Source organism: Neofelis nebulosa, chromosome 2 (assembly GCF_028018385.1).
Source record: "Neofelis nebulosa isolate mNeoNeb1 chromosome 2, mNeoNeb1.pri, whole genome shotgun sequence".
Classification (NCBI taxonomy): Eukaryota; Metazoa; Chordata; class Mammalia; order Carnivora; family Felidae; genus Neofelis; species Neofelis nebulosa.
In genome coordinates, this window is record NC_080783.1 from 7119081 (window position 1) to 7136238 (window position 17158).

Sequence of the window (17158 nt, forward strand, 5' to 3'; positions counted from 1 at the left end):
ACTTTTATAACCCAAAGGAAGAAATACACAACCTTTAGGTTAAATATATAAAATAACTGAATATTTTTCAAAACATACCATTCGTTCCTTAGCAAATCGTATGCGGCACCTCCCACGTACTAACCAGGTATAAATAAATATTTGAAATATCTATCCGTATCTTGTGAACGATGCTGAGCAGATGTTGGTTCAGTGGAGATTTTAGTAAGAGCCTGTGAAGCACCAAACATGGCAGGAAAGAGAACACGCAGCTTTTAGCTTAAAGTTATATGCCTTCAGAACTCAATGACTTTCTAAACCGATTTTATAATTAGGAGGATATTTTTAGCTCCTTTTTCAATGGGAAGGTTTTATTATGGTCATCTTAATCTATGTAATTTCACTTGAGTATTTTCTGATTTTGAAAAAAATGAATCTTTTCCCCTTGGCGAAGCAAAGTATGATGGGAGCAGCTTCCACAGAGCGCTACATCTTTGAGGGCCACTGAAGCCATCCTGACCGTATTTCCCAGTGATGCCCAGACAGCGTTCTTCCTTGGGCCCTGATGGAACATGAGTAAGACACCGGAGTGCTTGCCCTGCAGGAGGCAGGAACCCATCCATGGCTTAGTGTAAGGATGGCCCTATTCACAGAGAATTCTAGTGCTGCTGCAGGGCAAAGGGCCTGGTGGGGAAGCCCCAGGGTGCCTCCACCTGCAAGAGTGAGGACTTTACTAGGGGAACAGAGTTCCAGCAGAGGGAACAGCACTTGCAAAGCTCAGAGCCCGGACGAGCCTGTGGGGAAGCCAAAGCCTCAGAGTCGCAGGCAAGGGCAGGGGCCCCGAGGAAGCAGGCAGGGAGAAGGAGGCTGGTGACGAGCCTGTTACAGCACCAGGAAGCTGGTGGCCCTGGGACTCCAACACAGGTGTTTAAGCAGGGAAGGGACCAAAGCAGACCCATAATTTAGAAAACGGACAGAGACAGGGATGGACTGGGGAGAGGTCCAAATGCAGGGGGTGGGGGGTGCGTCCTGCCTTGAAGCACTTCAGGGATCCAGGGGGCTCAGTGAGGCACTGACACCTGGAGTGACACGAAGAAGGCTGAGGCCAGCTCTCACCTTGGGCCTGGTGCCCTGGTTGGCTGCTGGGGGCAGTGGGGACATGTGAGTGCACTGGTGGAATGATTAAGAGGCATCCCGGTGAAAAGGGCCTGAGAGCAGACGAAAATGTGGAGTAGAAGAGAGGACGTGTGGAATGAGTCAAGGAAGGAAGGGGTTTGGCTCGGAAAAAGAGAGCAGATGGTTGTCATGCAAATAATCTGAGGCCTTAAGAGCAAGACTTGAGACCCTAGAGGGGACGGACAGTGAGGTAGCAGCTTTAGGGACTGGATTTCAGACAACCTAAGCACCCTTCCCCAGAGTCAGAACGGGGGAGGACGGACCAGGCAAGGTCCATGGGGTTCCCCTGATACCGTCTGGGGGGGGAGGGGAGTTCTCTCCCAGGCCACAAGCCTCCCCTCAAGCTACTTTCTTTCCTTCCCACCCAATCCCTGCCCCTCTGCCTTTACCACCACCACCGTGTTCCAGATGGCTGGCTAAGGAACCCATCAGGGCCAACCTACTAACCAGTAGCTAAACCGCTCCCACCAGGAGTATTTGCATCCCCAAAGGAGGAATTGGTTCATTTAAACAAACGCCCGGTGGGTGGAACGTGCAGGGCAATGCTCAGAGGAAGATTTTTTTCCTCTTTGTGCTCCAGTCCCCAGGCCCCAGGCCTCCTCAGGAACTGGCCCCGGCCTGCAGAAGCAGGCGCTGTCACCGGGGGCCCATCAAGGGAGCGGGCAGGCTGGCCTCAGAAAGGGACACAAGGACTAGGCTGGTCGTCTTGCTGTATGAAAATGCCTCTAGATTTCCACGTCACTCCGGATCACTGACATTCCACTAGACTCCCGTTACCCCTTTTGTTTGCTTTGTGCATCCAGAAGCGGACTGAACTAACCACGAACGTGCAGATTCCAGAGACAATGTGACCAGGCAGGGAAACCGGGTGCAAGTTTGGGGGCACTTTGTTTCTCCCTTCTCGCTCCTCCATACCCAGCCCCGGCCACCAGGGCCTCGGGGCCTCAGGCCTCTCCCGGAGAGGCCTCCGGTTGGCCCCGTCTGCATAGTCTGTGTCAGGAGCCGGGGTGCTGGGTGTCTCCAGGACCCCAGGCTCGGCCTCGGACTCCCTCGGACAGGGGCACCTCCAGCGAGGACGCACTCCACCGAGGCTGGGTCCCCGGGCGGGTGCCTGTCGGGGGCGGCGGGGCTGCAGGGGCTGCGCGGCGTGGGCAGGGCGGAGGTTCGAGGGGGGGGGGGGGCGGGGCAGAGGGTCACCTCGCCGGTACCTTCCAGGTTCGCCGTGCGAGCCGGGGGGAGGGTGCGGGGGCGGGCAGGCCAGGCGACGAGGAGGGGGCGGGAGGCTAAGGCGCAGGTCGCCGGCCCCCGCCCGAGCTGCCTGCCCCTCTCCCAGCGCCCGGCGCGGGCGGGCCGGCCGGCCGGGAGGTCCGTGCGGCAGTCGGCGCCCGCAGGGCCCCGGTCGCGCCCAGCCCGCGCTCCCCCGCCCCGCCGCCGCCCGGCCTCGCCCCCGCCGCGCGCGCCCCTCCCGCCTCGCCCGTTGCCGTGGCAACCCGGAGCCTCCGGGCGCGCGCCCGCCGGTCCGCCCGCCCGCCCGCCAGCCCGCGGGAGCGCTCGGCAGCGGCAGCGGCGGCGGCAGCGGCGGCTCCGGCTCCAGCTCCAGCCGCGCGCGCTGCGACCCCGTTCTGGCGCCCGCCCGTCGCCCCCGGCCCGGCTCCGAGCCCCCAGCGCGGCCCGAGACCCGGCCCCAGCGCCCGCCCGGCCGCCGGCCCCCATGGAGCTGCTGGCCGCTGCCTTCAGTGCCGCCTGCGCCGTGGACCACGACAGTTCCACCTCGGAGAGCGACTCGCGCGACTCGGCGGCGGGACACCTGCCGGGCAGGTGAGGACCAGCGGCCGCCGCGACCCCCGCGCGCCGCCCCCGCGCGCCTCTGGCCCCCGCGCGGGGGACGCCGACCCCCGCGGCCTAGCTCCCGCCTCCGGCTCCGGTGCCCCCGCCGCCCGCCACTTCCACCTGCGGCCGGGGTCGTGCGGGCTCCGCGCCCGGGGGCTGGGGGTGCGCGCCAGCCCGGGCCGCCGACGCCCGGATCCCCGCCCCGGGGCTCCTCCCGCGCCCCCTCCCAGGCGCCCTGGGCGCGCGCGTCCCGCTCGGCGCCCCCCCCCCCCCCGCCCATCTTCGCGCCGCGTGGCCCTGGGACGCGAGGATCGGAGCGGGAGGGAGTCGGGGGCCGGGGGTCGCGCGACAAGCGGACGGCAGGGGGTGAGCAGCGCCGGCTGGGATTCCGGCCGCCCGACCCGTCGGGGCGGCCGGTCGGCGCCGCGGAGCAGGCAGGGGCGCGCCAAGTTTCCGACGCCTGCCCGCGAGCTCCGAAAACATGAAGGGTTTGGGCGGGCTGGTGTGGGAATGAATCACCCCGGTCGCGCCCGGGCGCGGTGACCAAAAGGGCCTGTGGGGCCCGCCTGGCCCGTCCCGCGTTAGGGTCCAGTTGGCCCGGGCCACTTGTGCGGACACCACGCGCGAGCCGGCCAAGGTGTGTCGTTGCTTAAAAATAACCCGCCCTGCGCCTCCTTCTCTCGGGCAGCGAGTCGTCCTCCACGCCGGGAAATGGGGCCACGCCCGAGGAGTGCCCGGCGCTCGCCGACAGCCCGACCACGCTCACCGAGGCCCTGCAGATGATCCACCCCATTCCCGCAGACTCGTGGAGAAACCTCATCGAACAGATAGGTGGGTGTCCTTGGCGGCGGCGGGGCTCCACTGGGAAGCGCCCTGGTGGACTCGGAGGGTCCCCCTGCCCGTGAGATGCCGTTGCATTTCTGCGAGCACTGTACCCCGTGTGGCTAAGGGACGTTTTTGACACATTCGGTTCCAAGCGGTTCCACAGGCAAAACTGCCACATTTTAATAGCGCTGTATAATTGGGCTCCAGCAAGTGGATGTGAGTCCTGCTCTCCAGAGAGGCCTACCTGCCCAGCCCTTTCCGGGGGAGGGCCCTCTGCCCCCTTGTCATTTCTGCCGAAAAGACCAGGGGTGAGGCCCTGCTGGGTTTTGCAGGAAGGGGTGCTGTGGGAGCCCCTCCTGGGAGGGGCCTGGGAAAGACCTGGGAAGACAGCCAGGTCTGAGAATGGCTTCTGTGGAGACCCAGGCTCAGGAAGAAGAGGCAGTGGTGGGAAGGAAGGGTAAAATGGAGACGGAGTGGGAGCCCCAGAGGCCCCTGGGTTCGGAAGGGAAGCCTGGTGTCACCTGCTTTTCCAGGAACGTGGCCCAGGGTGCGGGGCACAGCTGTGGCTCAAGAACTGTGTGAACGCAGAGTGGGTCGAGAAGGTGTCCCGAGAACTCAAGCACTTGGATTTAAAAGTCAAAAGTTGCTAACGCCGTCAAACGAGGTCCGTCCCGTGACAGTCACCACCGGCAGTAGTGAAGGGGTAGTGAAGGGGGGCAGCGTGGGCTCCGTGGTTTGGAAAATGGTACCGGCTGCCTAGAAAATCTTTTTGTCCTTCGGTGTCGTCAGAGCAGCAGTTTATCCGTTAAATTAAAATGCCAGGTTTGGAAGCTTTATCCCTAAATACATCGTTACTGTCCTCTCTCTGAGTCACTGAGGCAGACGTGAGGTGTCTTGAGTGGAAGCTGAGTTTCCGTTGCCCCAGGAGACCCTGTCTGTGGGAGACTTCTCGGGCCAGCCCACTCTTCCCTGGAAGGGTTTTTTCCAGACTGAACCCTGAGGGGAGCGGAGCCCCGCGCACAGCAGAGGGGGCGGGGCGCATTCTGCGAGCTGTTGGGCTGCGCTGACTCCAGGAATTTTGTTACCAGGGCTTCCTGTGTGTCAGGCTGGGTGATGGTGGCAGGTTTTCCCTTTGTTTGCTGGGGTAACGGACAGGGGCCGAGAGCAAAGACCCTTAGAAACCTTTTGCTCCCGCCTCTCTGCGGCATTGTCCTTCGTAGTGAGGAAACCCACCTCTGCCTTAGCATACACTGGAAACCTTGACTTCCACCCTCTCGAAAGGGATCTTCTGTGGCTGAAACCAGTGTCATCACTGGGAGGGACGTAGAGTGGGGGTGGGGAGCTCCATGCCTCCTTTCGCGGAGAGAGGGGCTGTCCTCTGCATTACGGGCACCCCTCCTGGAGGTGGCCGGTCCCCTTAGGCTAGTGGCACAAGCTTGAAGCAGGGAGTCAGGGGACCTGAGCGCTGGTGTGCACTCAGGCTGGCCCTCGGCATGTGGCAAACCGCAGGGACTAATATTCCAAGTCTTTTCTCCCACCACCCCCTTCCAGTATCCGCTGGTATAATTGGTGAATATCTCTGTCCGGCTCCTGGGCTGGATCCGTAGTAAGGGCTCACCGGCTGTGATGGATGGACGACAACCCAGAGCTGTCAGCACCTTCTCGCTTCCTCCCTTATGGACTTGAGGCCGGTGCTGAGCAGAGCAGACTCCTCCAACAGCCCTATCTGCCCTTACCTCCCGGAAGGAAGGGAGTTCCTTGCCAGGTATCAGATAAGGACGCGTTCCTAAAGCCACAGGGGAATCAAGCAGGGAGGAAAAGGCGAAGGCAGGTGTGGGCATTTTGTAGCCTGCTCTTGGGGTTTGCAGCGTCTCCCACGGAGGCCAGAACAGAATTGCTCAGCATGGTGCACACAGCTGTCGTTATAGACCACGGACCCCGAGACCCTGTGATGGACCCTGAGACGGGCTTCGTGTGCATAGGTGTGCTGTTGTTGTCTCTGACCCCAAACAGATGCTTGACACGTGAAAGGTGTTCACTTAAAATTAAATGAATCCCCCACCCTTTAGAAGTTTCTATTTGAGTGATTCAAAAAGTGAGATTTTGAATGACTCCAGGAGCTTGGGCCAGAGGAGCTAAGAACTCCCCCTCTTTCACGGGACAGCACAGCCAGCCTGGTACAAATCATCTTAAGTAGGAAAGATGGGAACTGGGTCTTCTAATTTTGCATAAATATAATACACCAGGTGGGGAGCACCTGGGTGGCTCGGTCGGTTAAGCCTCCGACTCTTGATTATGGCTCAGGTCCTGATCTCACGGTTTGTGAGATAGAGCCCCACGTCGGGCACTGCGCGGGAGCCTGCTTGGGATTCTCTGTCTCCCTGTCTCTCTCTGCCCCTCCTCTGTGTGCACTCTCTTTCTGTCTCTCTCTTAGAATAAATAAACATTAAAAAAACAATAATAATATGCCAGGTGAAAGGAGCCCCTGGGTGCCTCAGTCAGTTAAGCATCTGACTTCGGCTCAGGTCATGACCTTGTGAGTTTGAGCCCCGCATCCGGCGCTGTGCTGACAGCTCGGAGCCTGGAACCTGCTTCAGATTCTGTGTCTTCCTCTCTCTCTCTCTGCCCCTCCCCTGCTTGCACTGTGTGTCTGTCTCCAAAATAAATATTTAAAACAATTAAAAATATATACACCAGGTGAAAGATTTTACCAGTAAAGTTAATTTTCACATAAAGTTGTGCTTGCTGAGTGTACAAGATATAAAATAGGAAATCTTATTAACAATACAAGGAGTAGAGAAATTTAATCAGTTAACATGTAGCTTCTCGGGTAAAGCTACTCTATCTGAATTTTAAGACCAATAAAAATAAACAAGTTATGAAAAATGGTTACACAGTGTGTCAGATAACTCCTTGTAGTCACAGTAATTCCAGGAAAAACAGTGTTGAAATTCGTATTCTAAATGTTTCAGAAAGAACTATAGAGTTTTAAGAAAATCCTAAAATTACTGGTAGTGGGAGTCGTTGACCAAAAGTAACAGAATATCCAGCAAAAAATGACATTACACAATGGCAATATTGTATCTCAAAGGTAGAAAATTCTGGAATTGGTTTCCTCACCCAGCTCCTTTCTCTCCACCATTCTCAACATTTGGGCTTCATGTCACAAGATGGCTGCCATAGCTCCAGGCATCACATCTTCAAGCAGCCATGTATAAAAGCAAAAAAGGGAAGTGCTTATTCTTCAAGTGTTTATTGGTAAGGAACATCTTTTTGGGAAGCCCTTCTCAGAGATGTAGGATGTCCCCTTACTCTCCTTGGCCAGGTTAGGTTATGTCATGTTCATGTCTAAACCCACCACTGGCAAGAAGGAGGAAACTATCATGGTAGGGCTTTTTTGTTTGTTTGTTTGTTGGTTGGTTGGTTGGTTGGTTGGTTGGTTGGTTTCAGGTGGTTTTCTTAAACTTATTTTCTGGCTTTCAGCATACACATGAACAACCTGTATACTTTGATCTTACAGATTAGGGCTGAGTGTCCCCTATGAATCTTATAGGGCAGATGAGGCCCTTTAGGCAGATGAAGCCAGATTTTAAGGGAAATTTACATTGGCTGTGGACATTTATTTCTAAATCTTAAGACTAATTTCTGTGATTTTCTCTTGTCAAGGGAGTCCCCTGGAGCTAGCCATTATACTGCTAAGATAATTGAGAGCTCTCTCTAAAGAATTTTTGTTTGTTTGGTTGGTTTGGGTTTTTTTCCCCCCACCCTTTGGAGAAAGTTTTTACTTCTGTTTTTTAAGCTTTTATTTTAATTCCAGTTAGTTAACATATAAACTAATATTCGTTCCAGGTGTACAATACAGCATCACAGTAGGTTTTGATCAGTCAACATTCACCCACTTCCCAGAGCACAGAACAGGTCAGCACCCAAACAAAACTCCTCCCCTGCCAGCTGGGAACAAGGGGTGTGAGGAGATGGGGGAGAGGCAGCCAACCGTGTGATTTCCGAATTATTATTTTCAACCCAACTACCCACAATGCTGATATTTTTGCTTCTTTTCACCAGACGTATCACAGTGAGATGCCGGAGATAGGATTTACTCATGATATGCCGACCGTAGCATATGTAAGACATATTATTTGAACCTTCAAAAAGATGCCAGATTAGTAAGCGCTTTGGTGAAACTTTAGAAATGGCATTTTTTTAAAGGCGTCCAACAAATACATGAGTACCTACTATGTGAGAGGCTCAGTCACCTGGAAACGTGAATCCAACTCAACTCAAACTTGATTTCTTTAAGCCTCTGGAAACACTGTGCATTGGAATCACAGGAGAATGACTGGGTCAATGTCAGCACAACAGTTAAATCTTACGCTCATGACTGAACCAGTTTAGGTAGTGACGTTAAACCTCTGTCCTATAGATCTTCAGTCTGGATTGCATTTAACGAAGACTTTGCTTTTCTTTTTTCATTGCAAAATCACAGGATTCTAACACTGCAACATCATAGGATCTTAATTTTTTTAAATTTTTTAATTATGTATTATTATTTTTAATGTTTATTTTTATTTTTGAGAGAGACAGAGACACAATGTGAGTGGGTTAGGGGCAGAGAGAGAGGGAGACACAGAATCCAAAGCAGGCTCCGGGCTCTGAGCCGTCAGCACAGAGCCCGACGCGGGGCTCGAACTCACGAGCTATGAGATCATGACCTGAGCTGAAGTCAGCTGCTCAACCGACTGAGCCACCCAGGCGCCCTGGATCTTAATTTTTTTTTTTTTTTTTTTAAGTAAGCGCTATACTTACCATAAAGGCTGTATAATTTTGCATCATGGAGCATAGGAAGCCAACTAATTCCACAGGGCGAGTTTGTTTGGCTCCTGTTTATGAATATAATTTATCTGGCCACATTCAGGATTTCAAAGTTAATCTGTTTTTCTTTCGTTCCTTTGTCTCCTGTTTAGATATATTTAACAATTAGATAAGGAAGGAATAATAGCTAATGTTTGTGCTTCGTTCATTGTAAGAGAAAGTGCTTTACAAGTGGTACATTTATCCCAATTAGAATTTCTTTGGGAAACTCATCTTTGTTTTATAGGTAGACATATCAAGGGGCCCCAACTGCTGTTCAGACCAGTGCATCCAGCTAGCTGCCCACTGGACCTCTCCTCCTGGGTGCCCCTCAGGTGCACCTGATCTCTCCACCACCCCATCCCCCAGTTGTACCCTCTCCCTGTGTTCCTGGTCTCTTTGAGTGGGGCCACCACACCCTGTGGCCATGCTGGTCACCTGGATGTCATTCATGACCCAGCAACAGGCAGTCACCAGGACCCGACGTGTACCTTATTATCACTGTTCCCCGAATTGGGTACTTGGCCCCATCCCCCACAGGTAGTGCAGGTCTCCATCATCACCCTCCTGGGGAATTAACCCCAGCATCTTTCTTCCTAACCGCACCCATCCAAAAATGGGGGCAGAGCTGCTTGCCTCGGGTCATTCGGGGCCTCTCTCTTCCCAACAGGATAGACCACCACCTTCATGGCCTGGCAAGTAGACAAGACCCTAGGGGTCTGACCCCCTCCTCACGCAGGCCCCACCCCGGTCTCGCTAGGCCAGGAAACCCCCTGGCCACTGAAGCTTATCTGCTGTGAGGAGACCCTCCCTCCACCCTGCAGCCAGGATGTCTGAAGTGGGTTTTCCCTATGGAGATGCTACGTTTGTGCTGATTCATATGTACCTCCAAATCTCCTTGGAGACATAGAGTGCTTTTATTTTAAGTACAATTGGTCAGGGAGGTAAGTCTGAAATTGCAAAAGCAAAAAAAAAAAAAAAAAAAAAAAAGGAATGAATTACTGGTCTTTCCTTCACGATGAGAATTTACAACTACTCCCATTTCACAAATGAACATACTTGGGTTTTTAATATTGAAGCATTTAAGGCTAGGGAAAGCATCCTGTTGGGATACTGAAACGTAATTGGGACGTCTCCATCAACTCTGTGCACAATGGTTATTAACACATCAAGTTCTAGATTTGCCGAGTATATTTGTGTGATTGGATTTTGAATGCATTCATGGATTTCTTTATTTGTTGAACAAAACTTCCATATGCTGATCGTTCCTGAGAAATGAAGATGTGGCAGTTCATTGGGCCGCCCGGAGCCTTTTGGGGAGACGGGTGCGGGGCTGGCTGGCTTTATGTATTCATAGGTGCAGCACCTGCCCTTGATAAGAGTACCGAGCCTTGACCTAGTGATTCAGAAAGATCTTCGTCTGAAATCTTTCCCTTTTCTTCATTATAAATCTGTTTGGCTTCAGGGCTCCTGTATCAGGAATACCGAGACAAATCAACACTCCAGGAAATTGAAACCAGGAGACAACAGGATGCAGAGATACAAACCAATGCCCATGTTTCCCCGGCCAGCGAGGAGACTCCAGGAGAGGATGAGGACGAGGAGGAGGAGGATGAGCCGGCAAGCCCACCCGAGAGGAAGGCTCTGCCCCAGATCTGCCTGCTCAGTAACCCCCACTCGCGATTTAACCTCTGGCAGGATCTTCCAGAGATTCAGAGCAGCGGGGTGCTGGAAATCCTCCAGCCCGAGGAGATCAAACTGCAGGAGGTAAAGGGCTGCCCGGAAGGGAGGGGGTGGGATCTCCTTATCTCCTTTCAGAACATACAGGTGTTTTAACCAGGGGTGGGGGTGGGGGGGGGTGGGGGGGGCGGTGGTGAGGCTTCTTCTGTGAGGGGAGGACCTCCAGCTGGCTAACCAGAAGAGTTCCAGGCAGGGCTCAGCCATCCAGAACATGCAGGGAAATTCACATCATTTCACAGGCAACAAAAAATCCCTCATTACCTTCCAGGAGAGCTCAGCCCAAGCCTGCATGTTCACAGCCTAGCTGTTTCATTAGAGAGCAAGGTGGCATTCTTTTGTCCCCGCCATTGCCGTCGGGTGTTTGTGGGGCACACGTGAGCGCCGATGCACTCGGTGATGCCGAGCTCGCTGGGCCCGGGAAGGAAGTCAGTCATCTGTGGTTCACCTTCACCGCGTCATTCTGGAGCCCCTGCCACCTTGCCTGGACTTGTGTGCCTTCTCTGCTTCACTTGATGGTTCAGCCAGACCTTGCCTGTGAGTTAGGCTGAGGCAGAAGCACTGGGTTGCCTAACGGTTTGTCGCAGGCAGGGAGAAATAACCCATGAAAAATTAACAGTGAGAGAAATGCGTCGCTAAGAAATCTTCGTGTTCATTTAGTTGAGCAAAGATTACTTGGGTGCAGAAAGCGCACCTGTGGTCTAGAGTCAGCAGGGCGTGGCCGGTCAGCGGTGAGGACAGAGACTGCTGGGGGGGAAATGGCGAGGATCCACGTGGGTGCTCATGGGGAATTTTAAAAGGTGGATAGAGGGGCGCCTGGGTGGCTCAGTGGGTTAAGCGGCCGACTTCGGCTCAGGTCATGATCTCGCGGTCTATGAGTTCGAGCCCCGCGTCGGGCTCTGTGCTGACGGCTCAGAGCCTGGAGCCCGTTTCAGATTCTGTGTCTCCCTCTCTCTCTGCCCCTCCCCTGTTCATGCTCTCTCTCTGTCTCAAAAATAAATAAACATTAAAAAAAAAAAAAGGTGGATAGATAGGTGGAGAGATTTGGGTTTTTTTTCAATCTGTTCAGTTTCATCATCTGTCTCTCACCCACACTCACGTACCCCTTCAGGACCATACTGGAACTTGTTCCTAGATGCGGCCGGGTCTCCAGATGGCCTGCCCTGTTTAACCCCTGTGCCTTCTGCACCGGAGTCCACAGAAACATTTGTTCTTCTTGTTTATTTAAAAGGCACAAGTAACGTGTGCCCACAGCCCACCACTGGGAATGAGAGTACTCCTGACCAGAGTCCCCTAACGTGGACTCAGGCTCACAGTGTGCTTGACAGCTGCTCAGGGAAGGTGAGGGGGCCGTTGGGGCCGGGGGGGGTGGGTATTTTGTGCAGAGCCGCCGGCACCCCACCCGGGAGGGTCAGGGACGATCAGGAGGGATGGATTAAAACTTGACATCCCTTGGGACTTGTGAGCAGTGACTTGTAAATGGCTGTGTCAAGAGTTTTGTTTTTTCTTATGAAACTTCTGATGTAAATAATGTGTAGGCATCCATTCCCGATGTGGCTTCTCCCCAGTTTTGCATAAAAAATACTGGAGGAGGCATAAAGAAGCCAGTCGCCCCCATGGAAATGAAGATATATGGGGGTACCTCCCCGGAGGCAGGGGGCGCTGGATTGAGAAAAGCAACCGTGAGGAAGGTGCCGGAACATGTGGAGAGACACCCCTCCCACCCCCGCACCTGTCCGTCCCTCCTAGAGGCTTCCCCAGCCGCAGGCACGGTCACCATCCCCTAACTAGGAATTATACAATACTATTTTGTATTTGACTTGTTTCACACAGTATTACCACCATGGGGACTTCTTTTTTTTTTTTTTTTTTTGGTCCCTGGAACAAGGAAAAAAGACCAATTTCTGGGTAAATATTTCTTTTTCTTACCTTGATAATTAGAGAAATAAAGATTTGAACTACTTCGGAAAGCTTAGGGATAAACTCTAGTAGAACTTATAAGCTTTCTACAACATAAGTAAAGTTAAAGCAGAGAGCACAGGGCTCTCTTTGTAATAAAAGAAAACCATAAAAAAGCACACACACACACACACACACACAAACCAACAACATAAAATAAGGTGGCAGAGTCTGTAGCAAACTTATCAGTTATAATAAGTGTAAATTGCTTAAATCCTCCATGGAAAGACCGAAATCCTCCAATTGATTGGAAAACTAGACCCGTTACATTGTGGGACAGAGTCGAATTCAGATAAGTTAACAAAGGGAGCGAATCATCTTGTATTGTTAAAGGGATCCTTTACGTTGATGAAGGTACCGCTTTATTTTTAAGTGTTTTAAAATTAAATAAGCAATTCATGAACACGTTTTCGTTGTTCAAGAAAACACAGTGCAGACGTGTGCCGGCCTTTTCTCGGCTCCTGGCCTCTCACCGGGGGACCAGCTGTGTGTGTCTTCTCTTTCCTGTTTAAAGTGTAGTCACAATGTCACAAAACTCTGGTTTTGGAGTTCAGACACTTACAGAGACTCGTAGGGGCAAAATCCTTACAGATGTTTGTGAGGTTTCCCCCCATACTTAGTTGTTTTATTCAACAGCAGTTTGATTTGGGTTTTGGTTTTTAGCAACTTGCTTTTTGTTGGCCTCTTAAGAGCCTTCAGCTTAATTTTCATGAAAACCGCTCCCCGTGGCCTGCAGTACAGCTGGCTTGAATGAGTGTGACGGCAAGCACGGGGGCGGGCAGCTCATAGGTGGGGAGGGAAGTGTGCAGGTGGCCTGGTGACCAAAGAGCTCAGCAGACCCCTGCACAGCTTTGCAGGGAAACAGTGCCATTGACTCAGCAAGTGGTCCCGCGGAGCTTGATTAGGAAGAGCTTCTGTGTGCATGTATCTCCGTGCTCATGTATCAAAGTAAAGTGCGCTCTAGGGGCACCTGGCTGGCTCAGTCGGAAGAGCATGTGACCCTTGATCTCAGGGTCTTGAGTTCGAGCCCTTTTGGGTGTAGAGATTACATAATTAAAAGAAAAAAATTTTTTAAGTGAAAAAAGTAAAAAGTGAACAGTTTATTTTAAGGTTTTCTAAGTTCGCATGTATGCTTTTTTTTTTTTTTTAAATTCTCAAGTTAGCTAACATAGAGTGTAGTCTTGGCTTCAGGAGTAGAACCCAGTGATTCATCACTTACATATGACACCCAGTGACCATCCCAACAAGTGCCCACCTTAATGCCCAGCCCCCATTTCCCCCACCCCCTCAACCATCAGTTTGTTCTCTGTATTTAAGAGTTTCTTATGGTTTGCCTCCCTCTGTTTTTATCTTATTTTTCCTTCCCTTCCCCTATGAAAATCTGTAAAGTTTCTCAAATTCTACGTATGAGTGAAATCATGTGATATCTGTCTTCCTCTGACTTCTTTGGCTTAGCATAATATCCTCCAGTTCCATCCGTGTTGCTGCCAATGGCCAGATTTCATTCTTTTTCATCGCCGAGTAGTATTCCATTGTATGTATAAACCACATCTAATCTATTTCATCCATCACTTGATGGACATTTGGGCTCTTTCGATAATTTGGCTTCTGTTGACAGCGCCGCTGTAAACATTGGGGTAAATGTCGCCGCAAAGAACAGTTTAAATGGTGGTGGGCACTGCCAGCTTGCCATTCAAAGAGGCAAGACAGATTCTGTACCGCCCCAGGGGTGCCAGTTAGCAAACCGCAAGATGTTTGCCCCAGTCTGTTGGGTGAAAGAAATCGTACCTCGTTTTAACCCGCCTGTATCAATGACTTGTAAGTTGAGCGTCTTTTCATATGTTTGTTGGCTGTTTCCGTTTCTTTATCTAAGAATTGCCTGTTCTTATCCTTTGCCCATTTTTCTATTAGGGCGTTTATCCAGCAGGACCTTGGATTTCGGGTACCTTGTTCAGCGAGGGTTCCGCAAGACGAGCAAACACCTCTAATGAACTTTAACTTGACAAGTGAGCCATGTCTTGCAGTACAAGTAGGACATGATGCCACATGTCACATGATCACAACTGAGTCAATAGTTCTTGAAATCCACTTTGATATATGAGTGCTTTGGATTACAAGCATGTTTCCAGAGCAAATTATGCTCACAAGTCAAGGTTTTACTGTATTTCTCTTCTTGATCGATAGCAGCTTTTTGTATGTTCTGGACGTTACATTTTTTTATATACATTTAAAATGTTTTCTTCTGTCATAAAGCATAAAGCATAGGGGAAGTGATTTAGCATGGTGGTTATGCCCACAGGCACCGGAGCCCAACTGCCTGGGTTTGAATCCCAGTTCTGCTACTCCCTAGCTGTGTGACCTTGGGCCTGTTACTTAGCCTCTCTGTGCCTTTGTTTCCTTATCTGTAAAATGGAGATAATCATAGTACCTGTATCACAGGGCTGCCAGGCACATCAACTCAGTTAGGAGGATAAAGAGCCATACGGGCTGATCTCAGTGGTGCCCTGCCTTCATGCTTTGTCTGTTGTATCTTTTTTCACATAAAAATATTTTGTCATTTTTATAGGAAACCTGCCAGTCTTTTTACTGTTTTCAACCTAGTCTCCTAGATGTTCTGTCTTATGATTAGGAAGTAGGAAGGCCATTCCCAAGAGGTGCTCTCTACAATGAAAAGGTAATATTACAAACTATTATGAACTGGCAGCCAGACAGAGCAGAATCCATCAGAAACACTAGCAGAAGCTGACACACACAATATACTGTCTCTGTAGGGGTGGGATATACCACAGACATAAGCAATCTGAAGACAGTCATGAGGTGGGTTTAAGACATTTTTACAGATCTCTATAGTCACTGAAGGCGTGTCGCCCACTGGTAGTCTGTCTCCACGTGGGGCTACGGATCCCTTAACGCGGTTAACCCCAACGGAACATATTGTGCGTGTAAAATACACGCCAAATTTTGAGGGCTTAGCACAAATAAAAAGAAAACAAAGTACCTTATTAATAATTTCTATATTGCATGTTGACATAATATCCTGGATACACTAGATTAAGTAAACCAGATGAAAATTTTCCTTTTTTTTTTTTTTTTTTGACCTTTTTTAATGTGGTTACTAAGAAATTTAAAATTGTATCTGAGACTGCTATTTCTTTTGGACAGCACTGCTCCTAGGAGAAGCAATCTTTTATTTTCCAGTGTCCAGAAATACCACCAAAGAGTGGCCATGTTCAACAGCCATAAGAAAAAGCTCGATAAATGTTTATTAAAATTGTACAGGCCGGAATCTCTCTGCCATAAAATGCAGTGAAACAAGAAAATAAATGTAAACAGTGTAAAAACCTCACATCAGAAATGTTTAAATGCTCCTAACCTTTGAGATAAGAAAGTAAATCTTATAATTATAGACTTTTTCAAAGATGATGAGGAAGATGCTACATTTTTAAAAACATACAGAACGCTGCCAAAGCTGCATTTGGATAAAAATTCACAACCTTACATGCTTTCATTATTAAATAAGGAATAAATACAAAATTAACTGAACTAAGATGTCAGCTTGAGACATACGGTGGGAAACCCCCCACACAAACATACTCTTAAGGAAAGCAGATAGGGTAGAGATCAAAAGATAACGTAAAAGTTTTGAGTGAAGAATTATTTTCTAGGAAAATATAAGCTACCAAAAATTAACTCAAAAATAAAAATTTTTTAAACACCAAAATATACCAGGTAGCCAAAAAAATCTACAAAAGAGATGTTGCACCCAGATGACTGAGTTGTGCCAAGTGGTCAAAGCACAGAGGAGTCCCTTGTTGCTTAGAATAGCCTAGAACACTGCTGGCCAGCAGCATTTTCTGCAACACCAGACATGTTCTATAACTGCATCTCCAAAAGTCTCCAGTCAACATGTGACTGTTGAGCATTTGAAACCCAGTTAGTGCAACTGAGGAACCAAACGTTTAATTTTACTTAATTTAAACCAACCTCCATTTCAAGAGCTCCAGGTTGCCACTGTATTGGTCAGGACAAGTCTAGAGCAGGAATCATCCGTTAGTAAAGGACTTGATAGTAAATATTTTAGGCTTTGCGGGCCATACGGCCCCTTTCATAACCACTCAGCTCTTCGTTATAATGTCATAGCCGCAGATAGACACCATGCAAAGGGATGGGCATTCCAGTTAAACTTTACAGTTACAGTTGGCCGGCCCATGGGCTATGGTGTGCTGACCCCTGGTCTAGAACATGGCAAAGAGGGAAATACACACATAATTTGAAAATCTTAGTAACCAAATCTGATCAGTAGTGCACACACACGTTGCAACAAATCCACTTAAACACCCCCTCTCTCCATAATCAGTAGGACCTGGAGGCATGAAATCAGGATATAGAAGAGTTGAATGTCATTCAGGTGCCTGGGTGGCTCAGTCAGTTGAGCGTCTGACTCTTGATTTCAGCTCCGGTCATGATCCCAGGATTGTGGGATTGAGTCCCTCGACCAGCTCCTTGCTGGGCTTGAAGCCTGCTTAACATTCTCTCTCCCTCTGCCTCTGCCCCTCCCCAACATGCACACATGCATGCTCTTTCCCTCTCTCAAAAAAAAAAAAAAAAAAAAAAAAAAAAAAAGTTTAGAAAGTGGGGGGTGGTGCCTGGGTGGCTCAGTCACTTAAGTGTTCAACTCTTGATCTCAGCTCAGGTCTTGATCTCAGGGTCGTGAGTTCAAGCCCCACACTGGGCTCTGTGCTGGCCTACTTAAAAGAATATCAAATAAATAATAAAGCAGAATCTGCTTTCTTTAAAAAAA

At 50.2% G+C, this 17158-nt stretch overlaps 1 protein-coding gene across 2 annotated transcripts in view; it reads left to right on the top strand.

The window, feature by feature from the left end:
* Positions 1-17158, top strand: part of NGEF (neuronal guanine nucleotide exchange factor) — a 108093-nt gene that overhangs the window by 67615 nt on the left and 23320 nt on the right. The window contains exons 1-3 of one of the 2 annotated variants that reach the window (XM_058700948.1): positions 2679-2973; positions 3674-3816; positions 10127-10428. In XM_058700948.1, coding sequence (XP_058556931.1) covers positions 2867-2973; positions 3674-3816; positions 10127-10428 — 552 coding nt within the window. In that variant the 5' untranslated portion in view covers positions 2679-2866. Of the gene's footprint in view, positions 1-2678; positions 2974-3673; positions 3817-10126; positions 10429-17158 lie in introns of those variants that run through there. The other variant, XM_058700941.1, reaches the window with a different exon arrangement.